General features: G+C 42.3%; 1 protein-coding gene across 1 annotated transcript; it reads right to left on the bottom strand.

Moving 5' to 3' along the window:
* Nucleotides 1-20516: 20516 nt before the first annotated feature.
* OR9I1 (olfactory receptor family 9 subfamily I member 1) lies at nucleotides 20517-21461 on the bottom strand (the record flags this gene model as incomplete). The annotated part of the gene is made up of 1 exon (XM_080816555.1): nucleotides 20517-21461. One exon carries the CDS (start codon nucleotides 21459-21461, stop codon nucleotides 20517-20519), a length of 945 nt encoding a protein of 314 aa, XP_080672681.1.
* Between the last annotated feature and the right edge of the window lie 1460 nt (nucleotides 21462-22921).

The following is a 22921-nucleotide window of genomic DNA, read 5'->3' as shown; positions in this document are numbered from 1 at the left end:
GGGCTGTGAATGGGGCTGATATCATGACATGTCTTTGAGACCTGTCCTTACTCAGTTTGGAACTTTTCAATACAAACATTCTGAATTTGCAACTGAATCTATTATTTTGTTCTATGACTCAGTAAGTCTTTCTTTCATGGCAGTATTCTCCATCCTTTATTTAGCCATGAAGGTTTTCTTTTTCCCCCTTTCCACAGACATGCAAATTTAGAGATAAGGACCCCATACTTTAGCTGTACTTTGTTTAACTAGATGTTTTTCAAGAACTCTTTTCTTGCTATGCCTACCTCTGAATCATAAGATTACAAATACTAGTTTCTTTGAGGTTGTTAATACATTACTCTGAATGCTTCAAAAAAAATGAATGCTTCAATAATTTGACTAAATAACCAATGAATTCAGATTTCTAAACAATCATATGCTTTACAGACTTACAGCAATATCCCACTGCTCAGTAGGATTTGGGCTGTCACAATTGGCCAATCACAGCATCTTTTTTCCCCCCAGAATGGTCATAACCTTTCAGTCCAGCCCTTGGAGATGCCCCACAACACTGGTATAACAGCTCACACAGTCTGGGAATAGACACGATCATCCTTCATTGACCTTTCTTACCTAGAGGGACATTCACCTGACAGCTCTCCCCTGCATGGTGGTAGCCAAAACTGGCATCTTTCAAGACATTGATTGTCTCAATGGGAAAATGATGAGAACGTTCCTTGAAATGTTGAGCCACTAGCTGTTATCCCCTGATTTCTGTGTCCATGTCTGTCCAATGCCAGCCATCTGAATGTGGCATCATATCAGGTGAGCACCTGGGTGATGGGTTCCTGTTTCTCTCTGCTGTCTGGGAGTGCACATGACTCTCAGGATGGGCTCAGTAAGCCTGAGGCACTGAAAATGACAGATCACACGCCCTCCTCTGCACTTGCAGTCTTTTTTTTTTTTTTTTTTTTTTTTAAGATTTTATTTATTTGAGAGAGAAAGAGAGAGAACCAGCAGGTGGAGCAGCAGAGGGAGAGGGAGAAGCAGGCTCCCTGCAGAGCAAGGAGCCCAACTTGGGGTCGACCCCAGGACCCTGGGATCATGACCTGAGCCAAAGGCAGATGCTTAACTAACTGAGCCACCCAGGCATCCCTGCCCTCCACACTTGTTGAAAGCACCCACGACCCTCAACAGAGACCCCGGACCTCATAGACCCACAAAACCTGGAGGGAAAGGACCTAGGTGATGTGGTTCTGTAATTTTCCAGCTCTGCTCCCCAGAGACCCCAGCCTTCCCAGAGCTGCCAACTCAGCCCCAGCTTCAAATGAAGCAACAATTCCTTGAACTCTTGTCAACAACCAGGTGCTTCATTTCATTTTGTTTGGAAAGGGGGTTCCGATGTTAAAAAGAGATTTGAGTGCACCTGGTCTATTATGTTCTCCTCATTTGGCAGAGGGGAAAATTGAAGCCCAGAGAAGCAGCAACTTTTACCCAGTGTGTCAGGAAACATTCCCTGCCCAATTTATCCTGGTGGGGACCTGACACTAGTATCCTATTTGGAGCCTCAGGAAAGGCCACAAAGTCATTAAAGAACAAACCAGAAGTGACAAGCCCAGGATGGGGCCACAGGGATGGGAGGGTGGCTGGGACACTCAGAGGCCAGATTCAGGGATCTCTGCTCATCACCTCCCTCACTGCACTGTTGATATTTTCTGTTTTCTTTGCAGATCCAAAGAGACAGCTGTTGTGGCAATGTGAAAATGATACAAAATGCAATTATCTCATCGCCCTTACGCTGGCTGTATGCATATGCTGAAACCCCCTTCGAATACACTTCAGGCAGGTAGAGGGGCCAGACCACATGCCCAGTTTATGTAGCGTCACTGGATGGAATTCAGAGCTTGTCACCTACAGGCTTTCTGGTGCTGTTTTGCCTTCTTGCTCGAACAACCCAATTAAGATCCTCTCGTTTCCGAATCATTGAGTTTTCGGATCCAGCTGAATCCTTGGGTGGTTTTAACATCTATTTATAGAACTCACCTAGGACGGTGCTTGTGTGAGAAGGTGATCATGATACATGATCGATGATTCACTGTGATGATTTGCCTTACAGTGGGGGCTGGGTGAGCCCAGACTTGCCTGCCAATCACAAAATGAGAGGCGAGGGCTTCTGGGAGAAGGTAGCCCTCTTCAGTCCGAGCTGACTTGGGGTTATTATATCCCCTCTCTCTCTATCGAGGGAAGAAAACAACAAGTCTGGGGATTAAAAGGCTCAAGAGGATAAGTGGAAGACACTGAATGATGTCATTTTCCATGTTCCTCAGGGACATTGTCACCTTCATGTCCCTTCTTCCAGGGCTGGAAAACAAACAAACAAACAAACCGAGAGAGAACTGAGAGGGAATCCAGGCTTATGTTGACACATCACAGATGAAGAAACAGGTCCAAGAAGGGCTGCGGTGGCTCTCCTGAGCTCCTGAGCTCACGAGCTCACATAGCTTCTCAGCTGCTAGATGGAGGTCATGTGGGCTGAGAGAGAAGTGATGGGGAAGGGTGTTTATGGTGGGGAGGAGGAACTGGGCCTAGGAACTGTGGCACATTCCATCAGGTTGTCTTCCCTATCAGTCTGGTTTGCCCATGGATGCTTCCTTCTGGACCCAGTTCGAGCTTCACCACTTCTGGGCAGCTTGACTGGACCCCATAGGAAGTTCCTCAGCCTTCAGCAGGACACGCACTGCTTACCTTTCCATATTATATTGTGGCAGGGTCTTCAGCATCAAGCCCTCTTTAGGGTAAACATCTGCCTTCCAGAATATTCTGTGGGGGTAGTGTGTAGTCCTACAGTGTATGTAACTTAGAAATAAAGGGAGACCACTTTACTGGTGGAAAATCAGTACAAGAACAGAGCAGGGTGCCTCAAATCCCATTTTGTTGTTACCAAGGAGAAGTGGGGGGGGGCGGTTTCATCCATCCACGTATCACTAACAATATGGCTTAGTTTACCTTATTTTTGGATTATAGGTATATATACATGCACACATATATACACATATTTGTTTTCTAGTTGCTTTTTTTTTTTTTAAAGATTTTATTTATTTATTTGACAGAGAGAGATCACAAGTAGACAGAGAGGCAGGCGGGGGGGGGGGGGAAGCAGGCTCCCTGCTGAGCAGAGAGCCCAATGCGGGACTCGATCCCAGGACCCTAAGATCACGACCCGAGCCGAAGGCAGCGGCTTAACCCACTGAGCCACCCAGGTGCCCCTTCTAGTTGCTTTTTAAATAAGACAAATGTCTATTTCTATCCTACACAAAAGCCTGGAAATGAGGCAGCCCATGGGTGGTATGGTGGATTAAAAATGTCATCGGGGGGCTTAGCCTTCTCTGTGTTTCTGCTCTGCTGCTTCTGAGCCTGGCTTCCAGCTTTGACGTTAGTTTATGGTCCATAATGGCTATCAGGCTCCAGCCATCACATCCACATTCTGTATCAGAAGAACAAAAAAACCCTAATGGTAAGTGTTTTGAGTTTTATGCTATTACAATGCTTTACGAACATTTTTGTACCTGTATCCAGCTGGGCACGGGCAAGAGTTTCTCCTTTGTGTATACCAAGGTCACTGGATTGTCTGGGTCAGTGGTTATGTGTATCTTTGGCTTTGACAGGTTGATGCCAAAATACTTTACAAAATTAAACAAATTTGATACTACTACTATTAAATTAGTTAATTTATACTACTCATTTCATCTATTTGTTAATAGCATGGTGTCATACTTAAAAATTTTTGCCAATCTAGTGAGCATATTGTGTTTTTAATTTGCAATTTCCTGATTACTAATGAGAATAAGCATCTCTTCATAGGTATGTTGGTTATTTCAACAGTCTTCTTGTGAATTGCCTTCTTGAGTGTTTATGCTATCTTTTCTCAATCGCTTTTCTTTTTATTTTAACCCTTCCCCTCCTAATCACTTTTATGCATACATATTTGTGATTGCATACCTTAAAAATATTTTCTCCTATTTTGTGTCTTGATTTTTCATCTTCTTTTTTTAAATATAAGTTGCAATTTCTCTCTCTTTTTATTTATATATATATTTTTTTAATTTTTTATTTTAATAAACATATAATGTATTTTTATCCCCAGGGGTACAGGTCTGTGAATCATCTGGTTTACACATTTCACAGTACTCATCATAGCCCATACCCTCCCCAATGTCCATTTCCCCACCACCCTCTCCCGTCCCCCTTCCCCCCCGCAACCCTCAGTCTGTTTCTTGAGATTGAGTCTTTTATGGTTTGTCTCCCTCCCAATCCCATCTTTTCATTTTTTCTTTTCCTACCTCCCCCCAAAACCCCCCACCTTGCATCTCCCCTTCCTCATATCAAAGAGATCATATGATAGTTATATTTCTCCGATTGACTTATTTCGCTAAGCATGATACCCTCTAGTTCCATCCACGTCATCGCAAATGGCAAGATTTCATGTCTTTTGATGGCTGCATAGTATTCCATTGTGTATATATACCACATCTTCTTTATCCATTCATCTGTTGATGGACATCTAGGCGCTTTCCACAGTTTGGCTATTGTGGACATTGCTGCTATAAACATTCGGGTGCACGTGCCCCTTCGGAGCACCACATTTGTATCCTTAGGATATATACCCAGGAGTGCAATTGCTGGGTCGTAGGGTAGCTCTATTTTCAGTTTTTTGAGGAACCTCCACACTGTTTTCCAGAGTGGTTGCACCAGCTTGCATTCCCACCAACAGTGTAGGAGGGTTCCCCTCTCTCCGCATCCTCGCCAGCATCTGTCATTTCTTGACTTGTTAATTTTAGCCATTCTGACTGGTGTGAGGTGGTATCTCATTGTGGTTTTGATTTGTATTTCCCTGATGCCGAGTGATGTGGAGCATTTTTTCATGTGTCTGTTGGCCATCTGGATGTCTTCCTTGCAGAAATGTCTGTTCATGTCCTCTGCCCATTTCTTGACTGGATTATTTGTTCTTTGGGTATTGAGTTTGATAAGCTCTTTATAGATTTTGGATACGAGCCCTTTATCTGATAGGTCGTTTGCAAATATCTTCTCCCATTCTGTCAGTTGTCTTTTGGTTTTGTTTACTGTTTCCTTTGCTGTGCAAAAGCTTTTGATCTTGATGAAATCCCAATAGTTCATTTTTGCCCTTGCTTCTGTTGCCTTTGGCGATGTTCCTAGGAAGAAGTTGCTGCGGTTGAGGTCAAAGAGGTTGCTGCCTGCATTGTCCTCAAGGATTTTGATAGATTCCTTTCGCACATTGAGGTCCTTCATCCACTTTGAGTCTATTTTCGTGTGTGGTGTAAGGAAATAGTCCAATTTCATTTTTCTGCATGTGGCTGTCCAATTTTCCCAGCACCATTTGTTGAAGAGGCTGTCTTTTTTCCATTGGATATTCTTTCCTGCTTTGTCGAAGATTAGTTGACCATAGAGTTGAGGGTCTATTTCTGGGCTCTCTATTCTGTTCCATTGATCTATATGTCTGTTTTTGTGCCAGTACCATACTGTCTTGATGATGACAGCTTTGTAATAGAGCTTGAAGTCTGGAATTGTGATGCCACTGACTTTGGCTTTCTTTTTCAATATTCCTTTGGCTATTCGAGGTCTTTTCTGGTTCCATATAAATTTTAGGATTATTTGTTCTATTTCTTTAAAAAAAATGGATGGGATTTTGATAGGGATTGCATTAAATGTGTAGATTGCTTTAGGTAGAATAGACATTTTCACAATATTTGTTCTTCCAATCCATGAGCATGGAATATTTTTCCATTTCTTTGTGTCTTCCTCAATTTCTTTCATGAGTACTTTATAGTTCTCTGAGTATAGATTCTTTGCCTCTTTGGTTAGATTTATTCCTAGGTATCTTATGGTTTTGGGTACGATTGTAAATGGGACTGACTCCTCAATTTCTCTTTCTTCTGTCTTGTTGTTAGTGTAAAGAAATGCGACTGATTTCTGTGCATTGACTTTATATCCTGACACTTTACTGAATTCCTGTATAAGTTCTAGCAGTTTTGGAGTGGAGCCTTTTGGGTTTTCCACATATAGTATCATATCATCTGCAAAGAGTGATAGTTTGACTTCTTCTTTGCCGATTTGGATGCCTTTAATTTCTTTTTGTTGTCTGATTGCTGAGGCTAGGACTTCTAGTACTATATTGAACAGCAGTGGTGATAACGGACATCCCTGCCGTGTTCCTGACCTTAGCGGAAAAGCTTTCAGTTTTTCTCCATTGAGAATGATATTTGCGGTGGGTTTTTCATAGATGGCTTTGATAATATTGAGGTATGTGCCTTCTATCCCTACACTTTGAAGAGTTTTAATCAGGAAGGGATGCTGCACTTTGTCAAACGCTTTTTCAGCATCTATTGAGAGTATCATATGGTTCTTACTCTTTCTTTTATTAATGTATTGTATCACATTGATGGATTTGCGGATGTTGAACCAACCTTGCAGCCCTGGAATAAATCCCACTTGGTCGTGGTGAATAATCCTTTTAATGTACTGTTGGATCCTATTGGCCAGTATTTTGGTGAGAATTTTCACATCTGTGTTCATCAAGGATATTGGTCTGTAATTCTCTTTTTTGGTGGGATCCTTGTCTGGTTTTGGGATCAAGGTGATGCTGGCCTCATAGAATGAGTTTGGAAGTTTTCCTTCCATTTCTATTTTTTGGAACAGTTTCAGGAGAATAGGAATTAATTCTTCTTTAAATGTTTGGTAGAATTCCCCTGGGAAGCCGTCTGGTCCTGGACTTTTGTTTGTTTGAAGATTTTTGATGACTGTTTCAATCTCCTTACTGGTTATGGGTCTGTTCAGGTTATCTATTTCTTCCTGGTTCAGTTGTGGTAGTTTATACATCTCTAGAAATGTATCCATTTCTTCCAGGTTGTCAAATTTGTTGCCATAGAGTTGCTCGTAGTATGTTCTTATAATTGTTTGTATTTCTTTGGTGTTGGTTGTGATCTCTCCTCTTTCATTCATGATTTTATTTATTTGCGTCCTTTCTCTTTTCTTTTTGATAAGTCTGGCCAGGGGCTTATCAATCTTATTAATTCTTTCAAAGAACCAGCTCCTAGTTTTGTTGATTTGTTCTATTGTTTTTTTAGTTTCTATTTCATTGATTTCTGCTCTGATCTTTATGATTTCTCTTCTCCTGCTGGGTTTAGGCTTTCTTTGTTGTTCTCTCTCCAGCTCCTTTAGGTGTAGGGTTAGGTTGTGTATTTGAGACCTTTCTTGTTTCTTGAGAAAGGCTTGCACTGCTATATATTTTCCTCTCAGGACTGCCTTTGTTGTATCCCACAGATTTTGAACTGTTGTGTTTTCATTATCATTTGTTTCCATGAATTTTTTCAATTCTTCTTTAATTTCCTGGTTGACCCATTCATTTTTTAGAAGGATGCTGTTTAGTCTCCATGTATTTGCGTTCTTTCCAAATTTCCTCTTGTGATTGAGTTCGAGCTTCAGAGCATTGTGGTCTGAAAATATGCAGGGAATGATCTCGATCTTTTGGTACCGATTGAGACCTGATTTATGACCCAGGATGTGGTCTATTCTGGAGAATGTTCCATGTGCACTAGAGAAGAATGTATATTCTGTTGCTTTGGGATGGAATGTTCTGAATATATCTGTGATGTCCATCTGGTCCAGTGTGTCATTTAAGGCCTTTATTTCCTTGTTGATCTTTTGCTTAGATGATCTGTCCATTTCAGTGAGGGGAGTGTTAAAGTCCCCTGCTATTATTGTATTACTGTCGATGTATTTCTTTGATTTTGTTATTAATTGGTTTATATAGTTGGCTGCTCCCATGTTAGGGGCATAGATATTTAAGATTGTTAGATCTTCTTGTTGGACAGACCCTTTGAGTATGATATAGTGTCCTTCCTCATCTCTTATTATAGTCTTTGGCTTAAAATCTAATTGATCTGATATAAGGATTGCCACCCCAGCTTTCTTCTGATGTCCATTAGCATGGTACATTGTTTTCCACCCCCTCACTTTAAATCTGGAGGTGTCTTCGGGTCTAAAATGAGTTTCTTTTAGGCAGCATATTGATGGGTTTTGTTTTTTTATCCATTCTGAAACCCTGTGTCTTTTGATTGGGGCATTTAGCCCATTAACATTCAGGGTAACTATTGAGAGATATGAATTTAGTGCCATTGTATTGCCTGTAAGGTGATTGTTACTGTATATTGTTTCTGCTTCTTTCTGATCTACTACTTTTAGGGTCTCTCTTTGCTTAGAGGACCCCTTTCAATATTTCCTGTAGAGCTGGTTTGGTGTTTGCAAATTCTTTCAGCTTTTGTTTGTCCTGGAAGCTCTTTATCTCTCCTTCTATTTTCAATGATAGCCTAGCCGGATATAGTATTCTTGGCTGCATGTTTTTCTCGTTTAGTGCTCTGAATATGTCATGCCAGTTCTTTCTGGCCTGCCAGGTCTCTGTGGATAGGTCCGCTGCCAATCTAATGTTTTTACCCTTGTATGTTACAGACTTCTTTTCCCGGGCTGCTTTCAGGATTTTCTCTTTGTCGCTAAGACTTGTAAATTTTACTATCAGGTGACGAGGTGTGGACCTATTTTTATTGATTTTGAGGGGCGTTCTTAGCATCTCCTGGATTTTGATGTTTGTTCCCTTTGCCATATTAGGAAAATTCTCTCCAATAATTGTCTCCAATATACCTTCTGCTCCCCTCTCTCTTTCTTCTTCTTCTGGAATCCCAATTATTCTAATGTTGTGTCGTCTTATGGTGTCACTTATCTCTCGAATCCTCTCCTCGTGTTCCAGTAGTTGTTTGTCTCTCTTTTGCTCAGCTTCTTTATTCTCTGTCATTTGGTCTTCTATGTCACTAATTCTTTCTTCTGCCTCATTTATCCTGGCAGTGAGAGCTTCCATTTTTGATTGCACCTCATGAATAGCTTTTTTGATTTCAACTTGGTTAGATTTTAGTTCTTTTATTTCTCCAGAAAGGGCTTTTATCTCTCCGGAGAGGGTTTCTCTAATATCTTCTATGCCTTTTTCGAGCCCGGCTAGAACCTTGAGAATTGTCATTCTGAACTCTAGATCTGTCATGCTACCTATGTCTGTATTGATTAGGTCTCCAGCCTTCGGTACGGCCTCTTGTTCTTTTTTTTGAGGTGAGTTTTTCCGCCTTGTCATTTTGTCCAGGTAGGATTTGCTTTCTCCTGCTGTGGAATTCCGCTGTTCTTGGTGACTGAAGTTGGTTTTGGATGGGTTTCTTGTTGATCTTCTGGGGGAGGGGCCTGTTGTAGTGATTCTCAAGTGTCTTTGCCACAGGCGGAATTGCACCGCCCTTGCCAGGGGCCGGGCTAAGTAATCCGCTAGGGTTTGCTTTCGGGAGCTTTTGTTCCCTGAGCGCTTTCCGTAGAGTTCCGGAGGACGGGAATGAAGATGGCGGCCTCCCAATCTCTCGGCCCGGAGGAGCCGAGAGCTTGGGGTTCCGCTCCTCAGTGCGCTCTCAGAGCAAAGCGCCCAACAGTCCCGCCTCCCTGGCTTGCGGTCGCGCCTCGAGGAAAGCAGTCAATTGTTGGAGCTGGAGAAAAGCGCCGGGTCGCTTTTGTCTCTGTGGCCTCCGGCCGCGCTCCGAGCCCACCCAGCCTGCGACCGGCACAAGGTAACCCTGGGCTTAGAGCTCACTCCTCGGCTTTGTCTCTATAGCCGGCTTCCCCGCTCCAATACCTGCGAGCTCTGCGGCACTCAGACACCCCCAGTCCTTCTGTGACCCTGCGGGTCCTGGGGTTATGCTGACCCCGCCTGGGTTTCCCCCCAGTTTAGCCTCTGGAGCGATGTCTCCCACTGGAGCCGACTTTTAAAAGTCCCGATTTTGTGCTCCGTCGCTCCGCCGCTTGCCGGGTGCCGGCCCCTCCCCCCGGGGTCTATCTTCCCGTCGCTTTGGATTCACTTCTCCGCAGGTCCTACCTTTCAGAAAGTGATCGATTTTCTGTTTCTGGGATTGTTGCTCTTCTTCTCTTTGATTTCCCGTTGGATTTGTAGGTGTTCACAATGGTTAGATAAGCTATCTAGCTGATCTCCTGCTACCCGATGTCGTCTCAGCCTGCTACTTCTCCGCCATCTTGACTCCTCCCCTTCTCTCTTTTTATTTATATTTTTAAAATAGGTTCCATGTCCAATGGTGGGCTCAAACTCACGACTCTGAGATCAAGAGCCATATGATCTACTGACTGAGCCAGCGAGACATCCTAATTTCATCTTCTTAATCATGTTTTTGATCAACAGAAACTCTTTAATGAATACTGACACATTTAGGAATATTTAAATTTATGATTAATGCCTTTTGTTTTGTACACAAGAAGTTCTTCCATAAAATGAGGTCATAAGAATGATCTCCTCTATTATTTTATAACATGTTTGTTAATTTGCCTTTCATATTGAGTTCTTGATTCTACTTTGACTTTATTTGGTGGGAGGTCCAGGGCTGCATCAGTCAGGGTCTCTACTGGTAACAGATGCTACATTTGATTTGGGTAATTTGAGGAGGTTTAGTAAAACCACTATTTAAAAAGATTTGGATAAGATCTAAGGAAACCAGAGTGAGATGAATCAGTACCTTATAGTTAGTGACAGAGAAGGGCCATTAGCAGTCCTCCAAGTAGTGATTCCTGTTGAGCCTCTGTGACCTTCAACCTGTGGCTTCGAAGGTAACTGTGTTCAGTTGCCTCAGGCCAGCAGAAATGGGAAGGAGCATGGTTTGGAAATGGTCCACAACACTTTTTCAAGCATTCTGCTACCTATAAACTCAGCTCTATGACCATACTTAGCTGCAAAGGAGTCTGGGAAAAGTAGTCTGGTTGTATAGCCAGTTCTAGCTGAACAACATGAGTCATTTGGGGTCAGAGGGTGACTGCAGAGACAGCCCCTAAGATGGCCCTGGATGATTCTGCTTTCTGACATTTGTGTCTTTGAGTAAATCCTCTCTTTTGAGTATGGCTTGGATTTAGTGACTACCTTTAGTAAATAAACTGTGATGGGATATTACTGCTGAGATTAGGTTTCAAAAAGACTACAGTGTCTGACTTTAGCACCTGCTCTGATGACAGTCATGTTGTGAGTTTCCCTGTGGAGAGGACCATGTAGCAAGGAATGGGCCTATTGGGCCAACAGTGGGGAAGGACTCAAGTCTTGTCAACAGGACGGGAGCCCTGGCCAACATCTTAGTAAGTTTTGTGAGCCAGAGACTAACTAATCCAACTAACCTGTGCCTGGATTCCTGACCAGCAGAAACTGTACAATAGTAAATATTTGCTGCCAATTTTTCACTCAAGGTTGTAAGTTCAAGATTCACATTAAGTAGGCTCCTCACCCAATGTGGGGTTTGAACTCACAACCCTGAGACCAAGAATTGCATGATCTACCAATTGAGCCGGCCATGGGTCCCTAAGCTACCAATTAACAGCAACAGACAACTAATATATCCTCATAGGGTGATGCTTTTGATGACAAACATAGTTTCAATCCTCTGCTTCTTTCTTAGGGTTCTTATTTTCCTTCAGATGTCTAGCCTTTGATTTTTCGTGTCTTTTCACCTTTTTATTTATTTTTTCATGTTTTTCAGGGGTGAGGTTTTTTAGAAAACCCTTAGTCCACCATATTATCAGAAATGGAAGTCTTATTCATTTCTATCTTCTTCATGTTTTTCATTAGGTATTTACTTAACATCTACTATGAGTCAGAAGGTGCACTAAAAATGACAGACAGTCTTTGCTGGCTTGAGGGCGGTGACAAAGAACATTCTACTGGGGGCAGGGATAAAAACAAACAGATAGGAGGATAGTCAAGATGGCGGAGAAGTAGCAGGCTGAGACGACATCGGGTAGCAGGAGATCAGCTAGATAGCTTATCTAACCATTGTGAACACCTACAAATCCAACGGGAAATCAAAGAGAAGAAGAGCAACAATTCTAGAAACAGAAAATCGATCACTTTCTGAAAGGTAGGACCTGCGGAGAAGTGAATCCAAGGCGATGGGAAGATAGACCCCGGGGGGAGGGGCCGGCTCCCGGCAAGCGGCGGAGCAACGGAGCACAAAATCAGGACTTCTAAAAGTCTGCTCCACTGAGAGACATCGCTCCAGGGGCTAAACCGGGGGGTAACCCAGGCGGGGTCAGCATAACCCCAGGTCCCGCGGGGTCACGGAAGGACCGGGGGTGTCTGAGGGCCGCGGAGCTAGCAGGTATTGGAGCGGGGAAGCCGGCTACAGCAACAGAGCCCAGGACTGAGCTCTCAGCCCGGGGTTACCTTGTGCTGGTCGCAGGCTGGGTGGGCTCGGAGCACGGCTGGAGGCCACGGAGACGGAAGCGACTGGGCGCTTTTCTCCAGGTTCCAGCAATTGACTGCTTTCCTCAAGGCGTGACTGCAGGCCATGGAGGCGGGGCGGTTGGGCACTTTTCTCAGGGGGCGCACTGAGGAGCGGAACCCCAAGCTCTCGGCTCCTCCGGAAGAGATTGGGAGGCCGCCATCTTCATTCCTGTCCTCCGGAACTCTATGGAAAGTGCTCAGGGAACAAAAGCTCCCAAAAGCAAACCCAAGCGGATTACTTAGCCCGGCCCCTGGCAAGGGCGGTGCAATTCCGCCTGTGGCAAAGACACTTGAGAATCACTACAACAGGCCCCTCCCCCAGAAGATCAACAAGAAACCCATCCAAAACCAACTTCAGTCACCAAGAACAGCGGAATTCCACAGCAGGAGAAAGCAAATCTTATCTGGACAAAATGACAAGGCGGAAAAACTCACCTCAAAAAAAAGAACAAGAGGCAGTACCGAAGGCTGGAGACCTAATCAATACAGACATAGGTAACATGACAGATCTAGAGTTCAGAATGACAATTCTCAAGGTTCTAGCCGGGCTCGAAAAAGGCATAGAAGATATTAGAGAAACCCTCTCCAGAGAGATAAAAGCCCTTTCTGGAGAAATAAAAGAACTAAAATCTAAGCAAGTTGAAATAAAAAAATCTATTAATGAGGTGCAATCAAAAATGGAAATTCTCACCGCTAGGATAAATGAGGCAGAAGAAAGAATTAGTGACATAGAAGACCAAATGGCAGGAGAAGAGAAATCATAAAGATCAGAGCAGAAATCAATGAAATAGAAACTAAAAAAACAATAGAACAAATCAATGAAACTAGGAGCTGGTTCTTTGAAAGAATTAATAAGATTGACAAACCCCTGGCTAGACTTATCAAAAAGAAAAGAGAAAGGACGCAAATAAATAAAATCATGAATGAAAGAGGAGAGATCACAACCAACACCAAAGAAATACAAACAATTATAAGAACATACTATGAGCAACTCTACGCCAACAAATTTGACAATCTGGAAGAAAGGGATACATTTCTAGAGACATATAAACTACCACAACTGAACCAGGGAGAAATAGATAACCTGAACAAACCCATAACCAGTAAGGAGATTGAAACAGTCATCAAAAATCTCCAAACAAACAAAAGTCCAGGACCAGACGGCTTCCCAGGGGAATTCTACCAAACATTTAAAGAAGAATTAATTCCTATTCTCCTGAAACTGTTCCAAAAAATAGAAATGGAAGGAAAACTTCCAAACTCATTCTATGAGGCCAGCATCACCTTGATCCCAAAACCAGACAAGGATCCCACCAAAAAAGAGAATTATAGACCCATAACCTTGATGAACACAGATGCAAAAATTCTCACCAAAATACTGGCCAATAGGAGCCAACAGTACATTAAAAGGATTATTCACCACAACCAAGTGGGATTTATTCCAGGGCTGCAAGGTTGGTTCAACATCCACAAATCCATCAATGTGATACAATACATTAATAAAAGAAAGAGTAAGAACCATATGATACTCTCAATAGATGCTGAAAAAGCATTTGACAAAGTGCAGCATCCCTTCCTGATTAAAACTCCTCAAAGTGTAGGGATAGAAGGCACATACCTCAATATTATCAAAGCCATCTATGAAAAACCCACCGCAAATATCATTCTCAATGGAGAAAAACTGAAAGCTTTTCCGCTAAGGTCAGGAACACGGCAGGGATGTCCATTATCACCACTGCTGTTCAACATAGTACTAGAAGTCCTAGCCTCAGCAATCAGACAACAAAAAGAAATTAAAGGCATCCAAATTGGCAAAGAAGAAGTCAAACTATCACTCTTTGCAGATGATATGATACTATATGTGGAAAACCCAAAAGGCTCTACTCCATAACTGCTAGAACTTATACAGGAATTCAGTAAAGTGTCAGGATATAAAGTCAATGCACAGAAATCAGTCGCATTTCTTTACACTAACAACAAGACAGAAGAAAGAGAAACTGAGGAGTCAGTTCCATTTACAATCGCACCCAAAACCATAAGATACCTAGGAATAAATCTAACCAAAGAGGCAAAGAATCTATACTCAGAAAACTATAAAGTACTCATGAAAGAAATTGAGGAAGACACAAAGAAATGGAAAAATATTCCATGCTCATGGATTGGAAGAACAAATATTGTGAAAATGTCTATTCTACCTAAAGCAATCTACACATTTAATGCAATCTCTATCAAAATCCCATCCACTTTTTTTAAAGAAATAGAACAAATAATCCTAAAATTTATATGGAACCAGAAAAGACCTCGAATAGCCAAAGGAATATTGAAAAAGAAAGCCAAAGCCGGTGGCATCACAATTCCAGACTTCAAGCTCTATTACAAAGCTGTCATCATCAAGACAGTGTGGTACTGGCACAAAAACAGACATATAGACCAATGGAACAGAATAGAGAGCCCAGAAATAGACCCTCAACTCTATGGTCAACTAATCTTCGACAAAGCAGGAAAGAATATCCAATGGAAAAAAGACAGCCTCTTCAACAAATGGTGCTGGGAAAATTGGACAGCCACATGCAGAAAAATGAAATTGGACTATTTCCTTACACCACACACGAAAATAGACTCAAAATGGATGAAGGACCTCAATGTGAGAAAGGAATCTATCAAAATCCTTGAGGAGAATGCAGGCAGCAACCTCTTTGACCTCAACCGCAGCAACTTCTTCCTAGGAACATTGCCAAAGGCTACAGAAGCAAGGGCAAAGATGAACTATTGGGATTTCATCAAGATCAAAAGCTTTTGCACAGCAAAGGAAACAGCTAATAAAACCAAAAGACAACTGACAGAATGGGAGAAGATATTTGCAAATGACATAGCAGATAAAGGGCTAGTATCCAAAATCTATAAAGAACTTATCAAACTCAATACCCAAAGAACAAATAATCCAGTCAAGAAATGGGCAGAGGACATGAACAGACATTTCTGCAAAGAAGACATCCAGGTGGCCAAAAGACACGTGAAAAAATGCTTCACATCGCTCAACATCAGGGAAATACAAATCAAAACCACAATGAGATACCACCTCACACCAGTCATAATGGCTAAAATTAACAAGTCAAGAAATGACAGATGCTGGCGAGGATGCGGAGAGAGGGGAACCCTCCTACACTGCTGGTGGGAATGCAAGCTGGTGCAACCACTCTGGAAAACAGCATGGAGGTTCCTCAAAAAACTGAAAATAGAGCTACCCTATGACCCAGCAATTGCACTACTGGGTATATATCCTAAAGATACAAACGTGGTGCTCCGAAGGGGCACGTGCACCAAATGTTTATAGCAGCAATGTCCACAATAGCCAAACTGTGGAAAGAGCCTAGATGTCCATCAACAGATGGATGGATAAAGAAGATATGGTATATATACACAATGGAATACTTTGCAGCCATCAAAAGACATGAAATCTTGCCATTTGCGATGACGTGGATGGAACTAGAGGGTATCATGCTTAGCGAAATAAGTCAATCGGAGAAAGACAACTATCATATGATCTCTTTGATATGAGGAAGTGGAGATGCAAGGCGGCGGGGGGGAGGGCGGGAGGTAGGAAAAGAAAAAATGAAAAGATGGGATTGGGAGGGAGACAAACCATAAAAGACTCAATCTCAAAAAACAGACTGAGGGTTGCTGGGGGAGGGGGGACAGGAGAGGGTGGTGGGGAAATGGACATTGGGGAGGGTATGTGCTGTGATGAGTGCTGTGAAATGTGTAAACCTGGCGATTCACAGACCTGTACCCCTGGGGATAAAAATACATTATATGTTTATTAAAATAAAAAAATTAAAAAAAAAAACAAAAAAAAATCCCAAACAGATAATGAGTATTACTAAGTGTCTTGAAGAAAAAATAACAGAGTAGCGGGATGGGAGATGATAGGCAACAGGGGACCTATTATTTTAGATATGGTGGTCAAGAAAGTTTTCTCCAAAATGAGGCAACACTTCAATAGAGACCTGGATAAAGTAAAGAAGTAGGTCCTGTAGGTTGATTATGGGGGTAGAATGATTTATGCAGACAGTTTCTCCTTTGTAGGTCTGCAGAAGGTGTTGGGAAGAAGGCATGAATTTATCCTGACCTCATTTCTTTTATTCAGAGAAGTTGAATGTAGAGAACTTGGACTTACTGCCTGGTTGGTAGATCTGAGAATCAGTGTTGCTTTCATTCTCCCAAGTGAACTTGGACTTACCACCTGGTAGGTAGATCTGAGAATCAGTGTTGCTTTCATTGTCTCAAGCATCAACAGAGCTGCCTTGTCTAGCACAAGCCTTATGGCTGATGTTGACCTAAATGCCTGGTGGCATCTTAGCTGTCACAGAGAATAGGATCTCTTCAGCCCAGCTCAGTGTATATTCTGAATGAATCTTAATGGAATGAACTTTACAGGCAATCTCTTCCAGTTTTTGTTTGGTGGCTCAGCCAAGAACCTGCAGGTGCATAGGCATTTGTGAAAAGTAAGATCCTCTCCTTGTTAAAGCTGTCTTTCCTTTTATTTCCTCTTGTAGAGACCTCTCCATCAACCTTTGAAAGTTTTTTTATTTTTCACATGACTTCCAGTTCTGAAGCAGGAAAACCATTTTTTTTCTGACTCCTGGAGAAAGAGCCTAGTGAGTAAGGCTGTTTTCCCTTAAGTGATTCTGTACCAAAGAAGGGACGGTTGTATATAAAATGACATTCAAAGATGATATAAGATCGTAGATAAGATCGGAATTTCTAGAACCGGATTTCCTGAGCTCAAATCATGGCCTTCCATGGCTTTTGTGGCTTCCGTGACCTGAGGAACTTATTTTAACTTCCCTGCGTCCTAGTTTACTCATCTCTAAGTGGGTATAGTAATTACACATACATTATAGGGTTGCTAACGCATCATAGGGTTGCTAAATACATATAAAAATTCTTAGAATAGTGTCTGGCATACAATAGGTGCTCTGTAAGACTTGGCTATCATCATCATCTTTATTATTTTGTTATTAGTAGCTAGGACAATGAGTTGCTAAGTCGTTTAGATTGTAACAGAGACCCACTCACATTATCTAGTAGAATGTGGGTCTATGGCTAAGATTCTTATGCTTCAAAAGAGACAATGGGATTTCTTGGGGACCTATAGAGAGTCCTAGAACTAAGTCTGGAACATAATTCAAGACCTGAAAGATCTAATGCAGCACGAGGGACTGGGTTATATTGCTGCCTCCTCCGCACCTGACATTTATTCATTTTCTCTATGGTCTGCGCATTAACATGACTCAGCCATTTTCTCCATATCTAATTATAATTTGTGAGTCTTGTTTCTCAAATAACTCCATCTTTTCCCATATTTTATAGTTCAGACCCTCAAGAGGGAGATAACTTTATTGGTTCTGCTTAATAATCGTTGTATAACTCTAGAGCACCTTGTGGCTCTCGACTCTGTTCATGCATTGATGAAAGCTGGGTTGGGGGCTTTTTCTAGTCTGATCACCTGAAGGGTAAGGTCAAGAGCTAGAACAGTGGTGACCTAAGCAAAGAGCTCTAAGTGGGTGAAGTTTCTCCTATAATGAGAGTGTGATAGAAGTAACATAGGATACTGAGACCCAGTCCTTTATTTAAAGTGTGGATGGAATCAGTGTGTGGAATGCAGATCTGCTAGAATATGCTGAAGAACTCCTCTCCATTAGAGTTCTGCAAGTATGGATGGACTCCTTTGAGCCTCATGACTAAGCTTGAACTAGTCCCCAAAGGGGAATTTGGTTTTGGATCCTCAACACTAAACACAGTGTGTCTTAAGGAAGCAAGAGAACTTTTGTGGTTTCCCCTCCGTGCAGTGGAAGCAAGGGATGGAACCTGCCAGGGCTCCTCCCGAGTCTGTTACTGCTGATTCCCTTTGAATAACTACTTCATTTTTGTATCTCTCTTGACTTCTCTACCTTGGTCAGCTGGACCATTTTAATACAACGATTGTTCCCATATAGAGGGCCATGGAGGACCAACTTCTCATAAAATCAAGGTCTGGTAAAGGGGTTCCTTGGGAACACAACAATATATTCAAGCAAAAAGACATCTTTTGATTATCCTTGACCATGTGGGATGCAGATAGGAGGTGCACCCCTACCCCAACTAAACCCCATTTTAAAAAAAATTTCTTGAGAGAAAAGGATTGAGTTATTCATTTTCCTCGGTTCACTGTCTTTCATTGTCACTTGTTTGTAATTTATTTCATTTTTGTTAATGGTGACAGAATTGTGGCAAGGCCCACGGTGAGAGTGAGGGAAAGGGGAGGGAAGAGAACAATATAAATGGAATTTGTGTTAGGAGATTTGTGTTAGGAGGATTTGTGTTAGGAGATTCCTTCCTTCCTTCCTTCCTTCCTTCCTTCCTTCCTTCCTTCCTTCCTTCCTCACTTTCTTGGAAAAGATTTATTTATTTATTTTGGAGAGAGAGAGAGAGAAAGAGTGGGAGAGTGGGTTGGAGGGGTGAGGGGGCAGAGGGAGAAGGAGAGAGAATCTCTGGCAGACTCTCTGTTGAGTGTGGAGCCTGACATGGGGCTGGATCTCATGACCCTGAGACCACGACCCGAGCCAAAATCAAGAGTCGGATGCTTAACTGACTGGGCCACCCAGCCACCCCTGTGCTGGGAGATTTCTTATTCATCTCCTCATTTATTTATTTCAGTCAACAGTCCCTGTTGACTGAAAGTTACAACCCCAAGATTAAGAGTTGCATGCTCTTCTGACTGAACCAGCCAGGAACCCCTCACCTCATATAATTTTTATAATATGCTCTTGAATTAGGAGTTGTTATATTTGTTTTAGCTCTGGAGAAAATTAGGATCTGAGAAATGAAGCCATTTACTGTAGATTTCACAGTGAATTAGTGGTAGAATTGGGACTCAGATACAACCCTAAGTCTGAAAGCCATTCATTGTCTACAGCTGTATACTCTGAACAAAGGGACTCTGAGCAAAGGTCCAAAGGGACTATCAGAAAGCACTTTCTTAACTGCAAAATGGGAATCTTCTATTCAACCCTGTCTTCCTTTTTTGCCTTGCAGCGTTTCCCTGAGGCTCAAATGAGATCATGCATGTGCCCTAAAAATCTGTTCAGAAGCAATTATCAAAAGAGTTCATCTGGTCCAGATTCTGAACTTGGATTGAGTTCCCCAACAAGGAAAACAGACTCTGCCCTGAAGGGTTTTGCAGTCTCAAGCAGGAATTAGTTACTTTCCTTTCTCCACAAACTTTCTCCCAGAGAAGATAATGCATGGTTTAATGTTACCTTATGCCTGTCTTTGTTCTCTGCCTCTGCAGTTCCTGAAAATGGGATGCTTGGTAAGAAGGGACTGTTCACAAAGCAGGCAGTGTGAGTGGGGAGGAGAAGCAATGTATCATGTCCTTCAGAAACTAGGGAGTTGGCCTTTGAGGAGCCAAAGGTAAAGTGGCTTAGTTCATCTTGGAGATATGAGAGGAATATTACACAGCAGGAACAACAAAGCCAGGGAATCGTCAAGTGAGAAGACAGTTTGCAAATTTCATCCTTGTGGCATGAGCAAGAAGGAAAGATCCCCAAAGGGGTATCACAAGAGTAGGACAGTGAAGAGGAAGGCCTGTTTGTCAAACACTCTTTTCCTTTGGCCATTGGGAGACTCAGTTTTGTCTTATACAGCACTCCCAGCTTACTGAGGTGACCAGTTACTCATGTATTAAAGACAAAAAAAGACTATTAGCATTGATTACTGGAATCCCCAAATAGAACCTTTGACACAGAAAAAGGCAGTATTAATGGAAGCAAAAAATGAGAAGGAAAAGATGGAATCTCAAGCACGGTTACAAAGATGCCAGGGGGATGAGATAAACTCAAAATCCCCTGGAGCCCTGAAATTACGTAAGTTAAGATATCAGACAGTATCATAAGGCTATTGTGCACTAAGGAATGGACTGGAAGTAGGAGAGGGGGAGGAGAAAAAAGCACCATGGGATTGCTGGAAATGAGTTTTACCATATCTGCAGTTTTTTTTTAATCTGCCCTCGGATACCCATCTACCTTCTAGTTGTGGGTCTGATTTGCGTATAGTGTTTTTACCTCTGAGGATCTATTGATATGGGAAGAAAATAGACCAAGAGGAGAGGTCTTGTCACTCATATCTACACACTCTGGAACACCTGGAGTTTACCAATGATCTTTCTGAAGGCTGCTTTCACATCCTTGTTTCTTAGGCTATAGATCAGAGGGTTTAGCATAGGGATGACCACAGTGTAGAAGACAGACACGACCTTGTCTTCCTCCAAGGATTTGCCTGAGCCACTCCGCAGATACATGAAGATGAGAGTCCCGAAGAAAAGGGCCACAGCAGTGAGGTGGGAGGCACATGTGGAGAGAGTCTTGGCCTTGCCACCTGGAAACTTCACTTTCAGAATGGCCTTGATGATGAACAGGTAGGATATCAGAATGACCAAGGCATTGGCCAAGATTACAAAGTTGCCAAAGAAGACAATGACAATTTCAGTGTTTGTCGTGTCACTGCAGCTGAGTTTTAGTAGGGGTGGGAGGTCACAGAAGAAGAAGTTGATCTGATTGTGGTCACAGAAGGAGAGGGTGAAGGTGCATGCGGTACGCAGGATGGCCCCTGACATCCCGCAGATATAGGCTCCCACCACCAAACTCCAGCAGATTCTGGGATTCATGGCTACAGTGTAGAGCAATGGGTTGCTAATAGCGACATGGCGGTCATAGGCCATCACTGCCAGCAGGAAACACTCCGTGCCTGCACAGGTGGTGAAGAAAAAGAACTGGGTAGCACATTGGCCAAAGGAAATGACCATCTTGCCAGTGGCCAGTGTGGCCAGGATCTGAGGGGTGACCACCGAGGCATAGCAGGCATCCAGCTGGGAGAGATGGCTCAGGAAGAAGTACATGGGGGTGTGGAGTTGGATATCCACTTGGATCAGAATGATCATTCCCACATTCCCCAGAAGGGTGATGATATAGAAGATGAGAAACATTAGGAAGAGGGGAATCTCCAACATGTGGTCGTCCGTGAAGCCCATGAGAATGAACTCTGTTACTGTGGTGAGATTATTCTCAGTCATGGATTCAATATGGACAATTGATCTGAAGATGAGAATGAACAACAAGAACCACAAAATCCCAGAATGGAAGGACAGATTCTTTCTATGGTAGAAGTTAGCTTTATATTTCTGGGCCAATTTATAGAGCTTGTTTTTGGGAAATCTTGTACCTGGCTTGTTCTCCTTGGGCATCTATGTTCTTCTGCATTTTTTGGAGCTGAGCCCTGAGCTGGTGCTTCTGTTTTGAATTAATTCTGGTACGTATTTGGAAATTTCTGTGAAGACAAGAGACACATAGACTCAGATTTGGGAAGAACCTGGTCAGCGGGTGTTGTAATCTCCATGGGATTCATGCCTTCTGCTTGATCATCCAATTGCTCGATGAGCATCCATCTGTGGACAGTTCTACCTGCTAACTCTTATTCTGGATCTGTATGAGCTCTCTTTATCTTCCACACGTTGGTTTTAGTTTTACCCCTTCCAGACATAGCCATAGCTATGTCATAGCCACTGTAATTCCTTCTTCTCATAAAAGGCTTTCAGAAGCTGGAAGATGATGAATCTGCTCTTTATACTGGCTGTCCCCTCCTCTTACCCACTGATGTGCTTTCTTCTTATTATATAATTGCATGTGTCCAAAAACTGCTTAGTCAGATGGTATTAAAAAGATGTTTAAGGGTGCAAACTTGTAACTGGCAGATATGAGTTCCAGAGATCTAAGGTACAGCCCAGTGATTATTGTCAAAAATCCTGTGTCATAAACATTGTATTATAGTCAACAACAGTATGTTGCAAATTTCAAAGTTGCTAAGAGACAGTTCTTATTTGTTCTCACCACAAAGAGGACTTAATAATTGTGGGAGGTGGTAGAAGTGTTAGCTAACACTCTACATACAGTAATGTATAAATGTATCAAACCAACACATTGTACAGTTTAAATTTATACAATGTTATGTATCAATTGTATGTCAGTAATAATAAAAAACCAAAGTCTTTCTACTTTAATCTTTGCCACTTTATTTTATTTATTATTTTTTAAAAGTTTACTTTTTTATTTTTATTTTAAGCAATTTCTACACCCAGTATGGGGCTCAAACTCATGATCCTGAGATCAAGAATCTCATGCTCTTCTGACTGAGCCAGCCATGCACCCCTAATCTTCACCATTTTAATCTTGGGACCCTCCTCCAGCTCAAATTAGAGGTCACTAGTGAAAGAGAGACACTGACGTATCAGATAAAACATGGTTTCCTGAAGCTGTCCCCCCCACCCACCTGACTCTAGCAGCTAGTTCCGGGGATAAGTCAAGCTCTGTGTTTGTCCCCTCTAGGACACACCAACTAGCTGAGTCACCTTTAAAATTCATTTTTCCTCCTTGGGTTTTATTTTCTGTTCAGCAGAATGGCAGGGCTAGGTTATATGATCATTAACGTTCTTTTGTCTCTCACAAAGCATGATTTATAGTAGGTCTAGGTATATGG

This window comes from Martes martes (genome assembly GCF_963455335.1).
Source record: "Martes martes genome assembly, chromosome: 10".
Taxonomy (NCBI): domain Eukaryota; kingdom Metazoa; phylum Chordata; class Mammalia; order Carnivora; family Mustelidae; genus Martes; species Martes martes.
Note: the sequence above shows the minus strand (reverse complement) of the source record. Positions and strands in the feature narration are given on the sequence as shown.